Raw genomic sequence first — 22,762 nt, 5'->3', positions numbered from 1 at the left:
GGCCTTCCGAGAGCGGCTGGTTCTTCCTCCTTCCCCACCAATGAAAGGTTTCTTTGGCCAATAAGCACCAATGAGTGTGACTAGAATGTCTGAATTGTTTTGCTGTAATGATCATCATGGTGCATGTATTTTATTTGGTGTGGAAAATAAGGATACTAAATTCTAATCAATGAGGACCTTAGAGGTAGATTCACTGGTCAGGTTTTTAACATCTCAAATCAATTGCTGTCAAAAAGGTAAGGAGAATGTGTAATTCAGGAGAAACTCATTCTACACTATTTGTTACAAATACATTTGCCCACATTGCTCATTTAATTTTTTTAATTTGAACCATTATTTAACTAGGCAAGTCGGTTAAGAACAAATTCTTATTTATGATGGCCAAACCCGGACAACGCTGGGCCAATTGTGCACAGCCCGAAGGGACCCCCAATCACGGCCGGTTGTGATACAGCCTGGAATCGAACCAGGGTGTCTGTAGTGACACCCCAAGCACTGAAGAGATACATGCCTAGATGTCATTTTAGCCATTCTATATCAACTTGTCATTCTTCAAATGATCTGGTGCTGTATGCTAGGGTCTACATTAATTTACAGTGTTATATTAGAAGTAATGCAAAATAGGTTTTGCTTGCTCGTCATATTCCTTTGTGTACTATGTTAACAAATGACGCGAGTCATCTCTGAGACTCAGAAAGCATATTTTGGTATCGTTCTAAAAGTGATGAGTGGTGTATAGTTTTGATGTGTTTCTCAGAATGGCAGCATCTTCAAACATTTGGCCTTCTGTTAGGGGAATGCCTTGATAGCACGACAAGCCAATCAATGTGGGGCAAGCCAGTTAAGGCACGCCTCTAGCAGAGCTTGGCCAGTCAAGAGTGTCGGATTCACGAGTGGGGGCAGGGCACTAAACACAGCCCTGCCAAGCTGTGGCTGAGCGAAGTGAATGACGTCTCTGCCTTTGCAGCCGCCGACGCAGTGTTTGGTTTCCATTTTCACAGCCGAGTTTCGGGGTGACCAACAACATGGAACCGGAGATTGAGGACAAAACGTTGGAATTAATGGTAAGCTTTGGTGACATTGACCCCTTAGGCCGCCACTGGGAACGAAAAGGAGCCGTAGAGGCTTGAATCGAAGGCCGAACGTGGTACCAACCCGAACCGACGGTCGGGAGAGTTGGAGGAAAAAGGAAGGGGAACTAGAAAAAGAGGGAGGGCCTGAAACATCGATATTTTTTCTTTGAGGGTCCTGGTGCAGCGACTGACTAGGTCGTCGAAAACCTATTAGTCAAAGTGACAGGATAGTCCCTGATTTTTGCAATTGCCAAATTGAATCCGTAACCTCATGTGAAATAGTCGAATGGTTTCTGCAAGGCGTCCGCTAAATAAAGTCACGGCTTTCGGTGTAGCTTTTCACTGCGGTGACGCTGCGCCACTCGGCCCTGTGTCACAGCTAGGTAGCTAACTAGCCTGCTAACTATGGACACAACGTACCTGGCTAGTTAGCTGGATAGCTACAGGAATGCACCTTCAAGTCTGATAAAATATAATTAAATCTCGCCCACACCCTCCCATGTGAATTTCTGAATGTTCTTCTGGTGTGCGTGTTCATGTTTATAAAGCTGCGTAGAAGGAAGTGCACAACATTAACTCGCGAGGGGTAGTTTCATTGCTAACTCCATTGCTAACGAGTTGTTGGTTAAGCATCAAATAGTTGGCCACCGTGACATTGTGATGCATACATAATTGTAACGTACTTGATTTCGACAGCTATAGATGGACAGCTGACATTTGTAACAAACTATGTTGTACCTGGGTTTTCCATCTTTTCATTCTTCAATTTACCAAGGTAACGTTAGCTAGCTTGCAGACTTATAGGTAACGTTAGCTAGATTGAACTAGCCACCTGACCAGTCCAAAAGCCAATATATCAGATTTTGGGGTGATGGCTAGCTGTTTGCCCAGAGTTCTACCTTGCACGTTTAACGTTACTAGTTGTTGGTCTGATGTCGTCTATCAAAAATGACATCTGCCTGTCAAGACTGTCAATTGGCTAACATTAGAATAATATTCCAGTGTTGGTAACTAGTAGCTGGAAACAGATAAGCCTGATAATTTCAGTAAAATGGTTTGTTAAATAAGGGACCGATTTGGTTTCATCCAGCACAACAATCCTCAGCCACCACTGTTTGTTTTGGCAAAGTTAAATTCCACCTAACCAGACTCGCTTCTCACACCGCAGCAATGATGGCATTATTTTCACACTGAATCAGAAATCTCTAGGTGATTCACCTGTAACTAGCTAATGAGTCTCAAGACTTCCAATAGTTTTCCCTTGTCCAATTAGGTCAGTCGTACCCCTCTTTAAACCATTACTAAGCTCAATAGTAAGCATTATTTGACATTGACTAAACCTAAATCAACACAGCCACCCTCCAAGTAAACTACATTGATCTTGAGCTAGGATACATGTCATGTTTCTGTTCCAGTTACCCTCTTCCCTTCCCTGTGTACCCTTTTCCCAACCTAGGCTATATTAGACAGTCCTATTAGATAGCCTACTCGCACTGAATTGACAATGTACATATGTTATGTATGTTCTAGATTATTCTGTGTGTCTGTATTTTGACCCTATGTAAATCACTAACCACTTTCATAGTGTGAGGATGGAAGAACAGAGGGCGGGGCGTTAGCAAAAATCAAAGGCCTTAAAATTGACGAACATGTCCATTGCGTAATCGTCCCTCCAACTTCTCTTCCTATCCCCACCCACTTCATATATCTAACAATGCTTTTGTGTGTCTGTCTATGCCTTGTGTGTGTGTGTGTGTAAGTATGTGTTTCTGCGCTCACTGTGCAAATGTGCGTGTAGCTCTAATACTGGTTTTTCCCCTCACTACCCCAACCCACCTTCTCTTCTCATCTTCACAAACACTGGTGTGATTACACACACCAATCTGTTCTTCACTTCACTCTTTCCTATTCTGTTTTGTCATATTTGTCTTCCCTCCACATTCCTCCCATTTATTTCACTCCATTTTGTCTACGTATATTCTACCCCCCATTTTCGTCTTCCTCCTGCTACTCTCATCTATTCTCTACCTCTTCAACTCCTTTCCTCCACCCCTCATCTCGCTTGTTTCCTCATCTCTTTTCCTCCTCCTCTCTCTTCCCATCCTTTCTCCCATCCCTGTCTCACACCTCTTTTCTCTCCTTTCATTCCTCTTCCGATCTCTCCTTCTCTCACACAGTGCTCTGTGCCTCGCTCTCTCTGGCTGGGCTGCTCCTCGGTGGCAGAGAGTTTGTGTGCACTCGGGTGCCTGCAGAGCATCCCCTCCACCCGGGCACACAACCAGGTTCTGCTACTCTCTCCTCTTAATTCTGACCTGCCTACTGCCCCCCCCCCCTCCCCTCCCTCAGCCCCTTACCACACCATGAGCTGTGTCCTGCACCCTCCCCAGGCCCCCTTGCCTTCCCGCCTCTTCCTCCCAAAAACATGCTTCTCTCTCCAGCCCAGCTTACAGGATATCTGATATCTTGGCCCAAGTTCATATTTAGCCTTCTAGAAAAGGGTTTATCAATACAGACAAGCTCGCCTGAAAGATGCCTCCCTCTTTCCTTGGTAAAAAAAGTTGTTTTGGTCAAAGCTGAAGTGACACGCAGACCAAATGTTGATCAAAGATAGCATAATAGGCTAACAAGTGAATCACAGGAACAGGATTGTATCAAGCCTGGCCAAACCTAGCTAGGTCTTGGCAAAGTGAAAGTAAAGCTTCAACTAGCTAGACTACTCCCTACTCTCAAGTATTGTTTTTTTTTTTTTTAAGTAATTTTTTTTTTTAGTTCTGACAAAAGTTGCCCAGTTCACTTGACAAGAGTTGTCTAGTTAATCTGAATTAGACGAGCAGAGTTGGGGCTGCTGGCTGGGGTGAAAGGAAGGAGAGGCTACCAGAGCATGTCACTTGGGGTGCAGTGCTAGGTTGCCTGGAGGTGTGTTGGGCAGGGGATGGTCTAGGAACCCCCCGCCCTGTCTGTGTTAGGGGGGGAGTGAGGGGCGCAATGGTATGCTCGTTGTCTCTGGCAGCCTGTCCCTAGGCTTGCTCTCTGTCTGTTAGTTTGTCTGCTCTGTATGGCACTGCTGCATGAACACTAGTGTCTGTCTCAGGCTTGACCCCTGACCTTGTCTGTGTACCCATCTGTCTGTGTACCCGTCTGACCTGTTACTATTGGTCTGTCAGTCTCTCCACTGAAGAGTGACAAATGATCCAGTGCAATATCAGTTTCATTTTTGCATATCAGATAGTGGAGATGTGCTACTGTAGGCCATCTGAGGAAGTCCCTTGTGTTTCTCTTCTACATACATCCATACACATCTGGACAGATTTCTCAATCTGTGACAGTGTCAGGTGAAGTGTGTGTGGATGACACAGACATACACACACACACACAGCCCGTGCTTGTTATCTGTTAACATTTTAAATGGGAGAGGGAACCCGTCTGGTTCAACCTTTAACAGTACTCCTCCCAGCATTCTCCCACTGTTTGTTGCTGCATCCCAAATGACACCCTATTCCCTATACGGTGTTGTGCTTTTGACACAAAGTAGTACGTAGTTGAGAATAGGGTTCCATTTGAAATGAAAACTGTCTGTGTTGGAGGGCTTGGTACTATCAGATTATGGTTTCATTACTGCAAGGTTTGTCTAGCAGCCATACCCACATACTCCAGTTTAATTTCCTGTCCAGACTGCACATCACAGGGAGAGGAGCTTTCTTATGTTATTAGCTAGCCGTGTGTGTGTGCCATTGTACTCTGCATTCTGCTACCATTTTGCACATTTGTGTTCATTTACCTTTTCTTAACAGACACCAAATGAGCTCTAACCATTCATTCCCCGTGTTCTTGTCTCGTCATACAGAACACATCAGTCATGGAGTCTCAGAACCACGTAGACGACCTCTCGCCAAAGAAGACCACAGTTCTCACCAAGGTGTGTGTAGGTGGATTATGAGGGTGTGGAATCTGTGTAATATATCTGAGGGATATTACATCGTAAAATGTGTCAATTGTCCTTGAAAAGGCACTTAAAATGTATGGCAATGGGCAATTCAATTTCAGTGGGAATGGAACCCGTAGTGCCGTGTGTGCGTGTATAACTCTGTCCTCTCCCTCTCAGCTTAGTAACGGTCCTGTGATGACGGGCTCTCGTAAGCGCCCGTCGGAGGGGAACAACGACAAGGAGAAGGAGCACTGCATCTCCCTGTTTGACCAGTGGTCCGAGACTGACCAAGTTGAGTTTGTAGAACACCTCATCTCCCGAATGTGCCACTACCAACACGGCCACATCAACTCCTACCTCAAACCCATGCTCCAACGAGACTTCATCACAGCACTGCCAGGTAACACACACCTAGGGTTGTTGAGGTGAACGTAACACCGCCACACCGGCGATCACAAGTCACGAAAGGAGTCAAATTCCACGTGACTGTTTAGTCACGTTTTTTTTTGTTGGCTCCTCCAAGTTCTGATGCTGCTCATGGTCATTGGGTAGCGTACCAAACTTGCTAACTGCCTGGTACTCAGCACTCCCTCTAATCACTCTGACATCAATGCAAATGTTATTGAGAATCTAATCAAGCACTTCATGAGAGCTCATGTTGTGCAACATTTCAATAGGAAATGCAATTGAGTGATGGCCTCTACTAAAAAGCGGTTGTTCAGCTTTCTATAGGCAGACCTAAAATATTTATTTCTCAACTTTACTAATATTAAGCACATTGCTTATATTTACAACTGGAGTATATCCAACCTGGCTGGCATGAAAATAAACCATGGGAAAAAGCGTCCTCCCTTCGCTATTTAAGTGCGTAGATTAAATGTGTTTTTTTCCCGCTGCCCCCGTTTCGATACAGGTGGGTGTGAAAACAAATTTCACTCATACAGTACCAGTCATAATTTTGGACACCTACTAATGCAAGGATTTTTTCTTTGTATTTACTATTTTCTACATTGTAGAATAGTTTAAAAATCTAAATATATTTTAGATTCTTCAAAGTAGCCACCCTTTGCACACTCTTGGCATTCTCTCAACCAGCTTCACCTGGAATGCTTTTCCAATAGTCTTGAAGGAGTTCCCACATACAGTTGAAGTCGGAACTTTACATACACTTAGGTTAGAGTCATTAAAACTCGTTTTTCAACCACTCCACACATTTCTTGTTAACAAACTATAGTTTGGCAAGTCGGTTAGAACATCTTTGTGCATGACACAAGTAACTTTTCCAACTATTGTTTAGACAGATTATTTCATGTATAATTCACTGTATCACAATTCCAGTGGGTCAGAAGTTTACATACACTAAGTTGACTGTGCCTTTAAACACCTGTGGAAATTCCAGAAAATTATGTCATGGCTTTAGAAGCTTCTGATAGGCTAATTTACATAATTTGAGTCGTACCCGTGGATGTATTTCAAGGCCTACCTTCAAACTCAGTGCCTCTGTGCTTGACATCATGGGAAAATCAAAATAAATCAACTGAGACCTCAGAAAGAAATGAAGGCCTGCTTCACGCAGTCTCCTCTGAACAGTTTATGTTGAGGTTTGTCTGTTACTTGAACTCTGAAGCATTTATTTGGGCTGCAATATCTGAGGCTGGTAACGCTAATGAACTTATCCTCTGCAGCAGAGAACTCTGGGTCTTCCTTTCATGTGGCGGTCCTCATGAAAGCGAGCCAGTTTCATCAGCACCACCTGATGGTTTTTGCGACTGCACTTGAAGAAGCTTTCAAAGTTCTTCACATTTTCCACATTGAGTGATGTTAATGTCTTAAAGTAATGGTGGACTGTTGTTTCTCTTTGCTTATTTGAGCTGTTCTTGCCATAATATGGACTTAGTCTTTTACCAAATAGGGCTATCTTCTGTATACAACCCCTACCTTGTCACTATACAACTGATTTGTCTCAAACGCATTAAGAAGGAAAGAAATTACAGAAATTATTTTAACATGGCACACCTGTTCATTTAAATGCATTCCAGGTGACTACCTCATGAAGCTGGTTGAGAGAAGGCCAAGTCTCCAAAGCTGTCAAGGCAAAGGGTGGCAAAGGGTACTTTTAAGAATCTCAAATATAAATTGATTTAAATTTGTTCAACACATTTCTTTTTTGGTTACTACATGATTCCATATGTGTTATTTCATAGTTTTGATGTCTTCGCTATCACTCTTCAATGTAGAAAATAGTGAAACCCTGGTATAGGTATTTGTCCAAACTTTTGACTGGTAATGTATATGCAAAGTTTATATCAATAATAGGCTAACATTGTTACCCATCAGACTATCACTTGTGAATGATGTTTTAATTTTTTTTTTTTTTGTGACTTTTTCGAATCAGTCTCACACCTCATGTTGCCCCCTTGCCCATAGGCCTATATGTTTCTTTAAAGTTTGTATCAAAACTAAAATGGCCAAATAACTTCTTAAAATGAAGTACGTTAATCCGCTTTACAAGAGGTTAAGAGCCTAACCGGCATACATAAGCAGTGCGTGAGTTTCAAGTTTGGGGAAGATAATTTTCACTATAAAAATGCACCTTTATAAAAAGGATTACATGCATAATTGCATTTGCGGTCACTTTTGATAACAGTGTTTTCCCGCTAATGGAACATTCGTGCTTATATCCTACTGCCATGTACGCATTGCTGCGCTTATAATGTGAAGAAATAAACTTAGGCTATCAACATTTTAAGCTAAAAATTCTGATCTGTTACGTCAGCCACATTGAGTAAATACAACCACTAGCATAAAAAATAAAAATCTAATAATTTGGGATCTATCGCATCCCATAACTGTCCCAGACTGTTTGGAATATTTATTTCTCACACAATAGGATAGGTTGACTTTTGTACTATGGGCGGGGGGGGGATAGTAGATTGACATAGGCTAGTGCATTTGCTGTTCATCTTGTTGGCTGACGATAAGTAAATGTGGACAGTTCTTCCAATATTTTCAATATGCACCTTTTGGAATTGGATAAGGACGCGCGCAGGCTGTTTTGGAGTGCATTATGTATACAAAGGGGATGCCACCATGAAATTGTAGATATTATCAAGTGCTTGTCAAATTGTGAATGAGAGATGATTGATGTGTGTACTGCCTGAATGAAAAAACAAAGCAGAGCTCATGCCTTTTCAAGCGGCATTTTTCAAATTAGTCTCATCATGTAGCCTTACAATGTATTAAAAATCAAAACGTAATGACCAATGTTTGTTGAATGACTAAATTGAATAACTTAAAATTAAGCATATACCTGTACCTGTTTCTTTACCGTTCGACACAGAATAGCCGCATGGGCGCGCTCCCTCAAATCGATTGGAGAAAATACCCTTTCCATTTCATTCAGCTTTGTTCAATTGTACTCGTCATAACATAAAATAATGCCATGGAATTGTAAGCAAATCTTGTCTGCCAAATGAACTAGTGTAGCCCACAGCCATTTGGCATTGCCACATCGGGACCTAACATAAAGACAACTCGGAGTATGCTATTCTCTTCTTCTGAAACAGACTACATTTTCTTCATATCGTGCTTCTTTAGACCTGTCTAAAATAAATCATGGATTCATTGTGAAGGTGTAGGCTATAATACATGGATTTCTTAGACTAATTCAAACGTAGATGTTTGAAAAGTCTGCATCCAGGAGATGCTAAATGTGTATGTTTAATTAACGGTCAATTACCGTGAGACCGACCAGTTATTTGCTTGGCAATCACCGGCTGACAATTTCGTGACTGCCACAGCCATACACACCCTTTAACTTATTTTCCAGACACCCTTTCTCACCCGCGCGTACACACGTTCACACCTTGTTTTGGATGCGACCGATAGAGTCCAGCACAGGAATGTATTTTAAGCCTGAGCCCTACCAATGCCTGACGTTCAGACCCTACCCAGGCCCAATTTGCTTCTGCCTAATTTAAGGCTCAGCCCGTTCCCAACCCAACATTTGAAATAACTTCCCTCCGTTAGCTTCTGGTCTCAGTCTGCACTGTTGCGTGCACTCTGCTGCTAATCGGCCTGTCTGAGTGTCCATAGCAACGGCTCCGCCTTGGGCTGCTCAATGACGGGACGTGAGGGAGCAGTTAGCCGCTAGCTGGCTAACGTTATTTCCTGTGACAATCTCTCCTGTCGACGCAGACAATATTCTGGTCTGTCTGACGAGGTTAAAGCACTTCCGGCACCATGTTAGGCAGGTATGACTGTCGGCTACTGCACAGCAGATGGCGAGCGAATGGCTCAACTTCAAAACGTTACTGATGGCAGAGCCCAGCCCGAAACCTAGAAATTTACGAAAAAAACGGAGCTGCCCGGCCCCTAACCTGGTGTCTAGTGTTAGGTAGCAGAGCTCTATCTTCCACACTCTTTTGCACTCCTTCACACACCATGCTCACACACCCAACAAACACTTACACCCCATCTCTCTCGCTTTCTCTCTCTAGCCCAGGGTCTGGACCACATAGCAGAGAACATCTTGTCGTTCCTGGACGCGCAGTCTCTGTGCTCCGCGGAGCTGGTGTGTAAGGAGTGGCAGAGGGTGATCTCAGAGGGCATGCTCTGGAAGAAACTCATAGAACGCATGGTCCGCACAGACCCCCTCTGGAAAGGCCTGTCCGAGAGGCACCAGTGGTGAGCATGAACACGAACGCTCGTCGAGCTACTGGAGACGGAGACACAAGGAATAGGGAACTTCTGAAGATTGATTTCTCATTGGCTTATTGTTCTGTCCGTCATCTCAGGGAGAAGTATCTGTTCAAGAACCGAACGACAGAGGTCCCGCCCAACTCCTACTACCACTCCCTGTACCCCAAGATCATCCAGGACATAGAGGTTAGACTGTAGCTCTGTCCACAAAAAACCCTCGCCCTTCAGGCGTTGGCTACGTCTCAAATGGCCCCCTATTTCCTATTTAGTGCACTACTTTTCACCAGGGCTCTGGTGACCTTATGTAGGGAATAGGGTGCCATTCTGTGTCTATAGACCGTGGGTGTGATTAAAAACTATTAATACTTTTGATGAAGGGATCTATTTTGGTCTCACCCGTCGTTGCTCTTTTTCCCCATCCAATGTTTTTCCTCCCTCATATATCCACTCTTTTCTGTTTTCTTCTATCCCCCTATTGTATGTGTTTCCTCTTGACATCTCTCTCTCCTTCCCACTACCTGTCAACCCCCTCTCTGCTCTGCTCTCCTCACCTCTACCCCCTCTCCTCACCTCTATCTCGTGTGTGTGTGTGTGTGTGTGTGTGTAGACTATCGAGGCTAACTGGCGGTGTGGCAGACACAACCTACAGAGGATCCAGTGTCGGTCAGAGAACAGTAAAGGAGTCTACTGCCTCCAGTACGACGACGATAAAATCATCAGCGGCCTGAGAGACAACTCCATAAAGGTGCGTGAGTGTACTTGTCTTTTTGGAGTGGTCAAAATGGATTAATCATCATGTTATTGCAGACTATGCCTTTGATGTGAAACAACAGCTGTCTGTATCTCAAAGGAAAGACGTGAATTAAAGGATGAAAGGAGTCATTTGCCCACCCTCTGTGTGTTCCACTCATCTGTCTGGCCTGGAAAATGAGGGGGAGGAGGGAGGAAAGGGCTAGCCTGTCCATCTCCAGCACTCTAGTACACAGGGATCCCTACCACACTGCATGGAAATTGGGCATGAACAATACTGAGACCAGCTTACCCTGATCCACATCTGCTCCTGCTAGCTTTCTCTCCCTTCCTCGTGCTAACTCTTTCTTTTTCTACTCTCTCTCTCTCTCTCCTGACATCTCCTCCTCCCTCTATTGGTGTAGATCTGGGACAAGCAGTCTCTGGAGTGTCTGAAGATCCTGACAGGTCATACAGGGTCAGTGTTGTGTCTGCAGTATGATGAGAGAGTCATAGTCACTGGTTCCTCCGACTCCACTGTCAGGTATGACACAGTCATCTCATATATATATATATATATATATATATATATATATATGCACACGCACACAGGCTTAGTCCAAATGGCTTAGTCCAAATGCAACCCTATTTCCCATGCAGTGCACTAGTTTTCACCAGGACCCATGGAGCTCTGGTCCAAAAGTAGTACACTACCATATATGGAATAGGGTGCCGTTTGAGGGGACCACCTTACACTGCCATCTGTCGCTATATGACCTACTGCTTTAGCCACCCGGTATGTCAGTGTAAAACCCACGGCCCCCTGCAGTGCCTTGGAAAGTATTCAGATCCCTTGACTTTTTCCACATTTTATTACGTTACAGCCTTATTCTAAAATTGCTGAAACTGTTTTTTCCCTCTCATCAATCTACACACAGTACCCCATAATGACAAAGCAAAAACAGATTTGTAGAATACATAAGTATTCAGACCTTTTACTCATTACTTTGTTGAAGCAACTTTGGCATCGATTACAGCAACCAGTCTTCTTGGGTATGACGCTACCAGCTTAGCACACCTGTATTTGGGGTCTTTCTCCCATTCTTCTCTGCAGATCCTCTCAAGCTCTGTCAGGTTGGATGGGGAGCGTCGCTGCACAGCTATTTTCAGGTCTCCAGAGATGTTCGATCGGGTTCAAGTCCGGGCTCTGGCTGGGCCACTCATGGACATTCAGAGACTTGTAGAAGCCACTCCTGAGTTGTCTTGGCTGTGTGCTTAGGGGCGTTGTCCAGTTGGAAGGTGAACCTTTACCCCAATCTGAGATCCTGAGCGCTCTGGAGCAGGTTTTCATCAAGGATTTCGCTGTACTTTTCTCTGATAATCTTTGCCTTATTGGTGGAGTGCTGCAGAGATGGTTGTCTTTCTGGAAGATTCCCTGATTTCCACGGTCACCTCCCTGACCAAGGCCCTTCTTCCCCGATTGCTCAGTTTGGCCGGGCGGCTAGATCTAGGAGGAGTCTTGGTGGTTCCAAACTTCTTCCATTGACGAATGATGGAGGCCACTGTGTTTTTGGGGACCTTCAATGCTGCAGAAATCTTTTGGTACCCTTCCCCAGATCTATGCCTTGATACAATCCTGTCTCACAGCTCTATGGACAATTCCTTTGACCTCTTGGCTTGGTTTTTGCTCTGACCTGTCTACTTATATAGATCGGTTTGTGCCTTTCCAAATCATGTCCAATCAATTGAATTTACCACAGGTGGACTCCAATCAAGTTGTAGAAACATCTCAAGGATTATCAATGGAAACAGGATGCACCTGAGCTCAATTTCGATTTTCATAGCAAAGGATCTGAATACTTAAGTAAATAAGCTTTATTTTTTTGTTGTTGATACATTTGCAACAATGTCTAAACTTGTTTTCACTGTCATTATGGGGTATTGTGTGTAAATTGCTGAGGATTTTTATTTAATTCATTTTAGAATAAGGCTGTAACGGAACAAAATGTGGAAAAAGTACATGATATAAATACATCTAGAATGGACATTGTCGTCCTAGAAACGTGACTAAAAAGTTGTCTTGGTCAGGATCGCCAACCGTCTCCACATCTGTCTTGGATTTGCCCAATACCCACCACAGCCATTGGATCACTGTCACTTCTGACTGTCACACCAGCCAACCCTCCGAGCAGCCAAACACAGGTCTCATAGCAGAGAGAGAAGGCTCTGTCTGTGGTCTATCTATATATGAAAGCATCCTGCCCTGTCTGCTCATTTATTTATAGCTAGTTGAGGAGTGCTAATCTGCTGCCCAGCCATCTCGCTGTCTCTTGGATGCAATATTATATCATTTGTGAATGTCAGTCTCTCTCTCTACCACTCTTGTGGTAATAATCAGTACTTCACCCTATCTTCTGTAGCTACACACAGACGCTACACACACTCGTACACAGGGAGGAGATTGATATTTAAATCGTTACCATTTCTCACCTTCCAATATAAGGCTAGCTGTTAGATTTCCTATCTGTAAGAGAGTTGTGATAGTCAATATGGTTAGTTAACATTTTCAATGTCACACAATGTCCAAACCTGAGGAGAGAGTGTGTGTGTGCGCGCACCAGCCCATGCCAGTCTCGGCTGCACACAGAAGCTCAACCTTCACACACTCATTACTTCACACTCTCCCTGGGAGGTATCCAAGGAAAATGTGACTTCACTTCCTTAGCGACGACTTGACGGGCACTTGTTTGTGGCTTTGAGTCTCAGCTTTTCCAGTGTGTGTTCTGAGTTTGTGTGTTTGATCCCCCCCCTGTCGTACAGTGGAACTCAATAAAAACGCTCTTAACAGCTGGTCCCTAGTGTGGGGTGTGTTGACTGGGACAGCGCAGTGTCCAGCCTTGGCCGCTTCGGTCTGTTTAGCAGAGCTTTCGTTAATCAGTCTCGTTCTTTATTTTTTATAATATCCCCCCCTCCTTTTCTCATTCTCCTTCTCCCTCCCTTCCCTCCTTTTTAAAAATCTCCCTCCCTCCACCCTCCCCTTCTCTGTCCGTCTCCCTCGCTCACCCAGGGTGTGGGACGTGACGTCGGGTGAGGTATTGAACACCCTGATCCATCACAACGAGGCGGTGCTCCACCTGCGCTTCTGCAACGGTCTGATGGTGACTTGTTCCAAGGACCGCTCCATCGCCGTGTGGGACATGGCCTCGCCCACCGACATCAGCCTCCGGCGGGTCCTCGTGGGTCACCGTGCCGCCGTCAACGTGGTCGATTTTGACGACAAATACATTGTGTCCGCTTCGGGGGACCGCACCATCAAGGTGAGAGGTGTGTGTGTGGATCATGAGATATGAAATGTGGGGCTAGTGTGTTAGCGAGTATGTGGGTGCACACGGACATACCTTGTCTCTACAGTGTTTGATATTGTAGTTGTTTCCGGTGAATATTTGATGTCTGTCTCCCTCTCTCTCTGCTGCCCTCTGTAGGTGTGGAGCACCAGTACGTGTGAGTTTGTGCGCACGCTAAACGGACACAAGCGAGGCATCGCCTGCCTGCAGTACAGAGACAGACTGGTGGTCAGTGGCTCCTCGGACAACACCATACGGTAGGAGACTGGCCCTGTCCTAAATCTGTCCTGCCTACTACTGTACTAATCATCCTACATCCTATTTTTAACATAATGTTCAGAAATAACGTATGCAGTAAGCAATAAATATCTACGTACCAGACTCACCCATACTGAGAATGCGTTAGCTAATGCACAATGGCGACGTTTCCCATCGTTTGTTCATTTTGGTACAGCGCGTCCCCTTACCTGATTGTCAGCTGTTGTCAATCACACATGGGTCTGAAAAGGTGATTTTCTTACTCAATAGCATGCAGTGAATCCGTACTAGATGAAAAGAGGAAACGAGTATGACATCCTGGCATTTAAAACATACTACGTCCCCCCCCAATTTCACATACTATAAAACGTTATATTTTCACATATGCTAAATGCCTACTATTTAGAACACATTATGGGTATTTGCACACGGCCAGTCTGTGATATCTTGTTTCACTGGGTTTATGGGACTTTGTAGGATGTGTGTCAGGTAGGTAGTGCCTTTGGAAGGTATTCAGATCCCTTGACTTTTTCCACATTTTGTGATGTTACAGACTTATTCTAAAATTGATTAAATAGTTTTTCCCTTCATCAATCTACACACACTACTCCATAATAACGAAGCAAAAACATGTTTTCAGAAATTTGTGCAGATGTGATACAATTAAAAAAATGGAAGTATTACATTTAAATAAGTATTCAGACCCTTTACTCAGTACTTTGTTGAAGCCCCTTTCGCAGCGATTACAGCCTTGAGTCTTTTTGGGTATGACGCTACAAGCTTGGCACACCTGTATTTGGGAAGTTTTTCTCATTTCTTCTCTGCAGATCCTCTCAAGCTCTGTCAGGTTGGTTGGGGAGCGTTGCTACACAGTTATTTTCTGGTCTCTCCAGAGATGTTCGATCGGTTTCAAGTCAGAGCTCTGGCTGGGTCACTCAAAGACATTCAGAGACTTGTCCCACAGCCTTGGCTTGGCTGTGTGCTCAGGGTCGTTGTCCTGTTGGAAGGTGAACCTTCGCCCCAGTCTGAGGTCTTGAGCACTCTGCAGCAGGTTTTCACCAACGATCTCTCAGAACTTTGCTCCGTCCATCTTTCCCTCGATCCCGACTAGTCTCCTGGTCCCTACCGCTGAATAGCATACCCACAGCATAATGCTGCCACCACCATGCTTCACCGTAGGGATGGTGCCCGATTTTCTCCAGAGGCAACGTTTGTCATTCAGGCCAAAGAGTTCAACGTTGGTTTCATCAGACCAGACAATCTTGTTTCTCATGGTCTGAGAGTCATTAGGTGCCTTTTGGCAAACTCCAAGTGGGCTGTCTTGTGCCTTTTACTGAGGAATGGCTTCCAGACGGCCACTACCATAAAGGCCTGATTGGTGGAGTGCTGCAGAGATGGTTGTCCTTCTGGAAGATATCCCCTGTCTCCACAGAGGAACTCTAGAGCTCTGTCAGTGTAACCATCGGGTTCTTGGTCACCTCCCTGACCAAGGCCCTTCTCCCCCGATTGCTCCCCCGAGTTTTGCACACACTTGGCATTCTCTCAACCAGCTTCATGAGGTAGTCATCTGGAATGCGTTTAAATGAACAGGTGTAATTTTTGAACAACTACCTCATCTCTGTACCCCACACATACACTTATCTGAATTTCACCCATAATGACCAGGGAGGTTTTCCAATGCCTCGCAAAGAAGGCAACCCATTGGTATATGGGTACAAATAAAGAAGACATTGAATATACACTTTGGATAGTGTATCAATACACCTAGTCACTACCAAGATACTTGTGCCCTTCCTAACTCATTTGCCAGAGAGGAAGGAAACCGCTCAGTGATTTCAACATGAGGCCAATGGTAGGGCTGTGACAGTAATTGAATAACTGTGTAACTGACGGTTATGAATGAAGACCACCATGAAAAGCCTACATCAATTTTGGGATTAACTTTATTTTCATGTAGATAACACTCCCGCTCTTAGGTGAAGTTGATTATAAGCAATTGTTTTGGGGTTAGTCTGTCAAACTTTCTAGTTCTATTTCCTCTTTCCTTTGACGCTCGATCAGGTAATCCCTAGATGGGGGGGGGGGGGGGGGGGGTGTAGAGCGCTATGGGACTACAGTAAAAAAAGATATGTGGACTTTTTCATTGCTTGCTAGTAAATAAATCTGTCTTTATAAAAAAAGTTTGGATGTGTCTGACTTCATTAATTATTCAACAGTTGACAAATTTGTTCTGACTGAGGGCTGTAATGCACTAATGTTTTGTCAAATGGACAATGCACCAATCCTCCAACCTGGAGTGGTATAATTTTATACGCTCATCAACGCTGATCAGGCCAGGTACTGGCCGACATTCCGCCCTAGGCGAGACAAAGTAATTGCCGCCCTCCTAATTTTTATGAATGCCCCATGTGGTCACCTACAGTTTGTAAAACAGGCAATTTACAGTTAATCCCTGTCATTTCTGCCTGTATTATATACAGTAATTTGTCATTCTTGGAGTGGAAACGTTGTTTGTTACACTTGTGAGTAACAAGACGTACCATTTAGGAGCTCCATGTAAGCATGTCTGGTTTCCCTGTTAATAAATTTTTCCTTGAACCTTTATTTAACTAGGCAAGTCAGTTAAGAACAAATTCTTATTTACAATGACGGCATACCAGGGAACAGTAGGTTAACTGCTTTGTTCAGGGGCAGAACAACATTTTTACCTTGTCAGCTCGGGAATTCGATCCGGCAACCTTTTTGGTTACTGGTCCAACGCTGTAACCACTAGGCTACCTGCCGCCCCTGATGTTGATGGAGAGCATGCGCCTGAGCACGCATAGAAGCACCTGGCCTGCTTCTCGCACATGTCAAATGTAGTATAGTGCCCAGCTGGGCTTCTCAGAATTGTTTTTGTATGCATGTTACTAACAGTATTTGAAGAATCTTTCTAACACTCCTACCCCTCGATAATCAGTGTCGCTGATTTTAAATAGGCTATGGACATGTTTCTATTTTGATGATTGTCAATTTCATTATTCAAAAAGTTTCCTAAAGTAGCCTGTCTGGACTCCGTCTCTTTTAAGAATCAAAACATCCCTGTCATGATTTAATCTTGTAAAAGGCCTATTTTCAGTAGCTTAGTCTACATTATTTCTCATTACGGCGTCTTCTCTTTGAAGAACATATGCCACTGCCATCAAATGACCGCAGCAGCAGGGTTTGTGACATTATGCTACTATTTCGGGAAAAGTGGGGAAAACCCATCAGACTTCGTTTGAATGGTTTTGTGCATCAAAGTAGGATCTTTATTTATTTATATATTTTGTGCAGGAGAGGACAAGGTAGGCATATCTTTATTTTGATTCTTCCTGTTGTCAATACTAAAATGCAACAGATCCCGCTCCAACCTGGCCTTAATTGGTTGATTTTAATGTTTATAATACAGGTGGCTGGTGGCTCCTTAACTGAGGAGGACTGGCTCGTGGTAATGGCTGTGACGGAATAAATTAAACGGAAACCATGCGTTTAATGAGTACGATACCATGTTTGATACCATTCCAGACATTATTATGAACTGTCCTCCCCTCAGCAGCCTTCAGTGATTTATTTTTATCATTAATAACCTGAATAGTCATTAAATGCCATGATGATAATGGAGTGTTTCAAATAGGTTTTATTTGGACGCATATCCATGTAAACAAGTATATAAACAGAGTTGTGACCTCCCCCTGAACTGGGTTTGATTCCTACTGGGGACCAGAATGGGAAAAAATAATTGCACTCACTACTGTAAGTCGCTCTGGATAAGAGCGTCTACTAAATGACTAAGATGTACACTTCATTTTTTCATGCATGGTTGTGGCTGCATCATGTTATGGGCAGTGGTGTAAAGAAGAAAAAAACACTTAAAAGTAGTTTTTGGAGGGTACCTACTTTACTTGTACCATTTTTTTATGTTACTACATTCCTAAAGAAAATAATGTACTTTTTACTCCATACATTTTCCCTGACACCCAAAAGTACTTGTTACATTTTGAATGCTTAGCAGGACAAGAAAAGGGTCCAATTCACACACTTATTAAGAGAACATCCCTGGTCATCCTTACTGCCTCATCTGATGGACTCACTAAACACAAATGCTTTGTTTGTAAATTATGTCTGAGTATTGGAGTGTGCCTCTAGCTATACTTTTTTTTTATTTTATATGGTGCCGTCTGGTTTTCTTAATATAAGGAATTTGAAATGATTTATACTTTTGATACTGAAGTATATTTAAAACCAAATACTTTTTAGACTTTTACTCAAGTAGTATTTTACTGGGTGACACTTGAGTCATTTTCTATTAAGGTATGTTTTACTCAAGTATGGGCATGCTTGTCATTGGCAAGGACCTAAGGAGTTTTATCATGAAAAGACACGGAATAGAGCTAAGCACAGGTACAAATCCTAGAGGAAAACCTGGTTCAGTCTGCTTTTCACCAGGCACAGGGAGATGAGTTCACCTTTCAGCTGGACAAAAACACAAAGCCTAATCTACACTGGAGTTGCTTACCAAGAAGACAGTGAATGTTCCTGAGTTAGTTTTGACTTAAATCTATTACAACCTGAAAATGGTTGTCTAGCAACGATCAACAACCAATTTGACAGAACTTGGAAGAATTTTGATAAGAATAATGGGCAAATGTTGCACAATCCAGGTGTGGAAAGCTCTTCGACTTACCCAGAAAGACTCAGCTGTAACTGCTGGAAAAGTGCTTCTACGAAGTATTGATGTGTGTGAATACTTATGTAAATTAGATTTCTGGTTGAATCTGTGCTTTCACTGCTCGACTGAGGGGACCGTACAGGTAATTGTATGTGTGGGGTACAGAGGTAGCAATTCAAAAAATCCTATTAAACACTATTATTGCACACGAGTGAGTCCATGCAGCTTATGTGACTTGTTAAGCACATTTTTACTCCTGAACTTATTTAGGCTTGCCCTAAATAAAGGGTGTGAATACCTTTTCTGAAAGCTGTGTGTGTGTTTGTGAACGTATGGTTTATTGTGTGAATGTATGGTTTATTGTGTGAATGTATGGTTTATTGTGTGAACGTATGGTTTATTGTGTGAACGTATGGTTTATTGTGTGAACGTATGGTTTATTGTGTGAACGCATGGTTTATTGTGTGAACGCATGGTTTATTGTGTGAACGCATGGTTTATTGTGTGAACGCATGGTTTATTGTGTGAACGTATTGTTTCTTTCCAGGTTATGGGATATTGAGTGTGGAGCGTGTTTGCGAGTGTTGGAAGGTCATGAGGAACTAGTCCGCTGCATTCGCTTTGACAACAAGAGGATTGTCAGTGGTGCCTATGACGGGTGAGAGACACACACACAGACATTGAGTTTATAGATTGTCTTTTTACAATTCACACCCACACTGCTGTTCTCTACTGACCTCGTCTCCTCTCTCTGCAGTAAGATCAAGGTGTGGGACCTGCAAGCTGCCCTGGACCCACGAGCCCCAGCCAGCACCTTGTGTCTGCGCACACTGGTGGTGAGTATCTTTTGTTTGCTTTAATCTTTTAATGTCTGGTCTGTTGTAGACCGTAGCGTTAGGTGGTTTGTGTGTGTTTTTCAGGAGCACTCGGGGCGCGTGTTCCGGCTGCAGTTTGACGAGTTCCAGATCATCAGCAGTTCCCATGACGACACCATCCTCATCTGGGACTTCCTGAACGTGTCGACCAATGGACAGTCAGAGGGCCGGTCCCCCTCACGCACCTACACCTATATCTCCAGATAGCAGGTAACACACACACACACACGCGCGCGCGCGCGCGCGCGCGCACACAACTCTGGCTTGGAGTTTCTGACCCGTCTCTGTCCTTCAGGTGGCGCCATCCACTGCAGCGAGTCTTGGAGGAGCTGAGATCTGATTGGCTGATGGAGGGTGTGTTGCAGAGAGGAGCTCAACTCGTCTTCTTCCTCATCCTTCTGTCCATATACCCATTCTGACAAGGACTTAGGTCTCCCACCACACCCCTGAAACACACACACACGCACTGCAACTTTTCCTGCAGTTGAACACACACACACACCCACACATTCATATTATATCACTAACTTATGTTCTCCAGTCAACACTAACCCACCACAGTAAAAAATGTTTTTACATATCTTGCACCAGACATGACCTAATCACTTACCTTAAGAAGTCCTACCATAAGCTCTAGTTCTTCAGTTCTCACCCCCAACCCCACCTAGACACATGTGCTCGTATGGATGGCGAATGACCTTGGCGCTGCAGTGTGGGAGAGAGAGACTTTTATCTCGGCTCTGAGTGAGGAAGGATGAGCGATGGAGTTAGTTAATGAGTGAAGAATGAAGACTCCACTCCATCTATCCTGGTTCCCACTCTTCTTCTCCCTGGGATGAACACTTGTTCGGAACGCGGAACACACGTGTGTGTGTGTGTGTGTGTGTGAACCTGTAAAATGCGGCATAGACTAATAGAAAGACTGGCAGTATTGCTCCGTCACCATGGAAATGGATGTGCATGTTGAGGTTGCCGGGATACGTCGTCCCGGGCGACACCTATGCTCTTTCCTTTTACGGCTGTTTTACTTTCTGAATGTTTTTTTTATTCTTTTGTTTTTATATTTTATTTGACAAATCATTTTGTTCTTAGTAAAATTATACTAAGCATTGTAGTTATTTTTCTGTCTCTTATTCTCATTGTCTTTCTCATTCACTCTTCTCAGTCGTTTCCGCTCACCATCTCTCTCTATCCATCCATGCTCGCTTTAGTTATGAGAGAAGCTGGAACTCTGAATGCAATTTAGCTGTAAAACTGAGTCCTCTTGTCAAAATTGTTCTATATTAAAATGATTTTTTTAAAGAAAATGATATTGTGAATAAAGTACTTGACAGTGATTGGGTATTGAGCCAACTAACATAAATTACTGTATGTGTCTGTTTGTTTATCCCTTGTGTCATTATTGTGTGTGGCCGCATCAGTATGTGTGCCCAGATGAGTGTTAGCGTCTGCGTCCTTGAAGCTGAAATCTGTATTTGTTGAAACTGCCACGTCCGTTTAGGATATTACGACGACAAGGAGGTTACTTAAAACAACGAACACTGTTCTTTCCCCTCTTACGTCATCGCACGCCCGTTAGAAAATCGGAGAGAACGTACTGCGTTTTTTTACTTTTCAATTTTACCTCAGCATTTTTTGGGAAGGACCCATAAGTAAGCATTTCACTGTTTAGTCTACACCTGTTGTTTACGAAGCATGTGACAAAATGTGTTTTTTTTTTTTACCGCATTACCAGCCACTCGACTCTGTTTAATCAACAAAACAATAACAAACGTGCTGAGGCGAACAGTGGGGCTGTGTCACGAAATCTGGATTCTAGCTTTAGTGACCTTTCAACATCATTGCAGATGGGTAAGTATACTTGGACATCATTAACGTGTCCGTTCTCGCCTACGGTTTGCCACCGGGTGGCGCTCTAACCCTACTGTATCACTGAGCCTGATATGGTGTAACACTAGTCCTACCCAAGTAGTTACACTGCTTATATCCCATTACAACTTGTTCTAATACACTACCCACTCGTGTGAATAGGATAACCTACACTGTAGGAACAGTATGCTGTTTTCCTTCGCGACAAATATTTAGTTTCCCTTTTAAAAGTACTAGAGATGGAAGTAAAGCTTTCATATGGAACCTAAAGTGGCTGTTGGGTTATTTAAAAAAACATTTTTTTTTAAAAATTAGTACCAATTTGTACTGTAGTTTCAAATGCCAGAGTTCAAACTCCAACCTGCAGTGCTTCCATGCATTGCAAATGGCACCATTCCCTATTGTCCCTGGTCAAAAGTAGTGCACTAATATAAGGAATAGGGTTCCATTCATGACTGGGATAGCTGAGCCTCTTGGGTAGAGTTAGGGAGTAAATGTACTGTAGAAACAGGCTCCATACCAGCAGCCTTTATCCTTCACCAACGGATGGGTGGGTTAAACTTTTTATTCTAAGTTTGTGTTGGAGGGGGAAGAGTAGAGTGCCTGTGTTGTGGCGGAGTACCCTGAGTGTAAATAACTTGTCAAATGGATGTGTGGGGTGGTGTGGAAATGTCTGTGTGTGACTGTGCACTTGTTTTCCTACATATCAGGACCCCAATATCCTAACGTTTCACCCGAATGTCCTGAAACGTTAACTTTTTGGAGAAGTCAGAACTTCTTTCAGGTCCTGAATTTTTTTAGAATGCTATTTTAACCTTAAGGGTTAGGTTTTGGAGTTAGGGGAAAATACAGTTTTTACACTCTTAACTCTTGAAATTTCACAAAAACAAAGCTCTGTGTGTGAGACTGTTTAGAGAGTGTGTGTGTGCGCGCGCGCTTACTCTGGGTCTGTCGGATTTGGGCCCATAATTCCTGGAGCTCTCAGGTCACAGTGCCGTTCTCACACATATTTGGCATTCTTTCCCCGAAATGATTACCATACACCTTCTACTCTGGGTTTGGCTCTGCAGAATATTTCCATCATTCCGAGAGGAACTGCAGCGATGTTCCAGAACCCCCTCCCCTACATTTCAGATTCCTCACTCTCATACTCCTGCCTTCCTTGGAATCCTCGGGTACAGCCCTTTTTCCCCCCTGAGTCAGCTGTTTGTGTCTGCCGACGTGATTGGGTCATTCGGCAGCGGCACCTCTATAAAGACCTCCTGGGAGGGATGGGGGAGTAGGTAGCATGTAAGAGA

The 22,762-nt window shown here is 43.7% G+C and overlaps 1 protein-coding gene across 2 annotated transcripts; it reads left to right on the top strand.

Annotated features, from left to right (window-relative positions):
• The first annotated feature begins 81 nt into the window (after nucleotides 1–81).
• Nucleotides 82–20,932, top strand: LOC139366195 (F-box and WD repeat domain-containing 11-A-like). Of its 2 annotated transcripts, XM_071103415.1 has the most exons (14): nucleotides 82–1,064; nucleotides 3,251–3,355; nucleotides 4,918–4,989; nucleotides 5,176–5,398; nucleotides 9,498–9,684; nucleotides 9,795–9,885; nucleotides 10,307–10,444; nucleotides 10,854–10,972; nucleotides 13,496–13,745; nucleotides 13,911–14,029; nucleotides 19,268–19,378; nucleotides 19,478–19,556; nucleotides 19,641–19,805; nucleotides 19,891–20,932. In XM_071103415.1, the coding sequence occupies exons 1-13, from the start codon at nucleotides 1,026–1,028 to the stop codon at nucleotides 19,800–19,802; spliced, it is 1,695 nt and encodes a 564-aa protein (XP_070959516.1). In that variant the 5' UTR covers nucleotides 82–1,025; the 3' UTR covers nucleotides 19,803–19,805; nucleotides 19,891–20,932. The 2 variants fall into 2 exon arrangements, with proteins under 2 accessions (XP_070959516.1, XP_070959517.1); XM_071103416.1 differs by lacking the exon at nucleotides 3,251–3,355.
• Nucleotides 20,933–22,762: the final 1,830 nt, after the last annotated feature.

Source organism: Oncorhynchus clarkii, chromosome 14 (genome assembly GCF_045791955.1).
Source record: "Oncorhynchus clarkii lewisi isolate Uvic-CL-2024 chromosome 14, UVic_Ocla_1.0, whole genome shotgun sequence".
NCBI classification, from domain to species: Eukaryota; Metazoa; Chordata; class Actinopteri; order Salmoniformes; family Salmonidae; genus Oncorhynchus; species Oncorhynchus clarkii.
The sequence above is the reverse complement of the archived record's forward strand: the minus strand, read 5'-3'. Positions and strand labels throughout refer to the sequence as shown.

What these genes read in the sequence shown, in the direction of transcription:
- LOC139366195 (XM_071103415.1), top strand. Translation starts at nt 1,026, where the DNA reads ATGGAACCGGAGATTGAGGACAAAACGTTGGAATTAATG. An exon ending in CCACCCGGGCACACAACCAG is followed by an intron (nt 3,356 to 4,917) that starts GTTCTGCTACTC and finishes CTCGTCATACAG; the next exon opens with AACACATCAGTCATGGAGTC. An exon ending in AGATCATCCAGGACATAGAG is followed by an intron (nt 9,886 to 10,306) that starts GTTAGACTGTAG and finishes GTGTGTGTGTAG; the next exon opens with ACTATCGAGGCTAACTGGCG.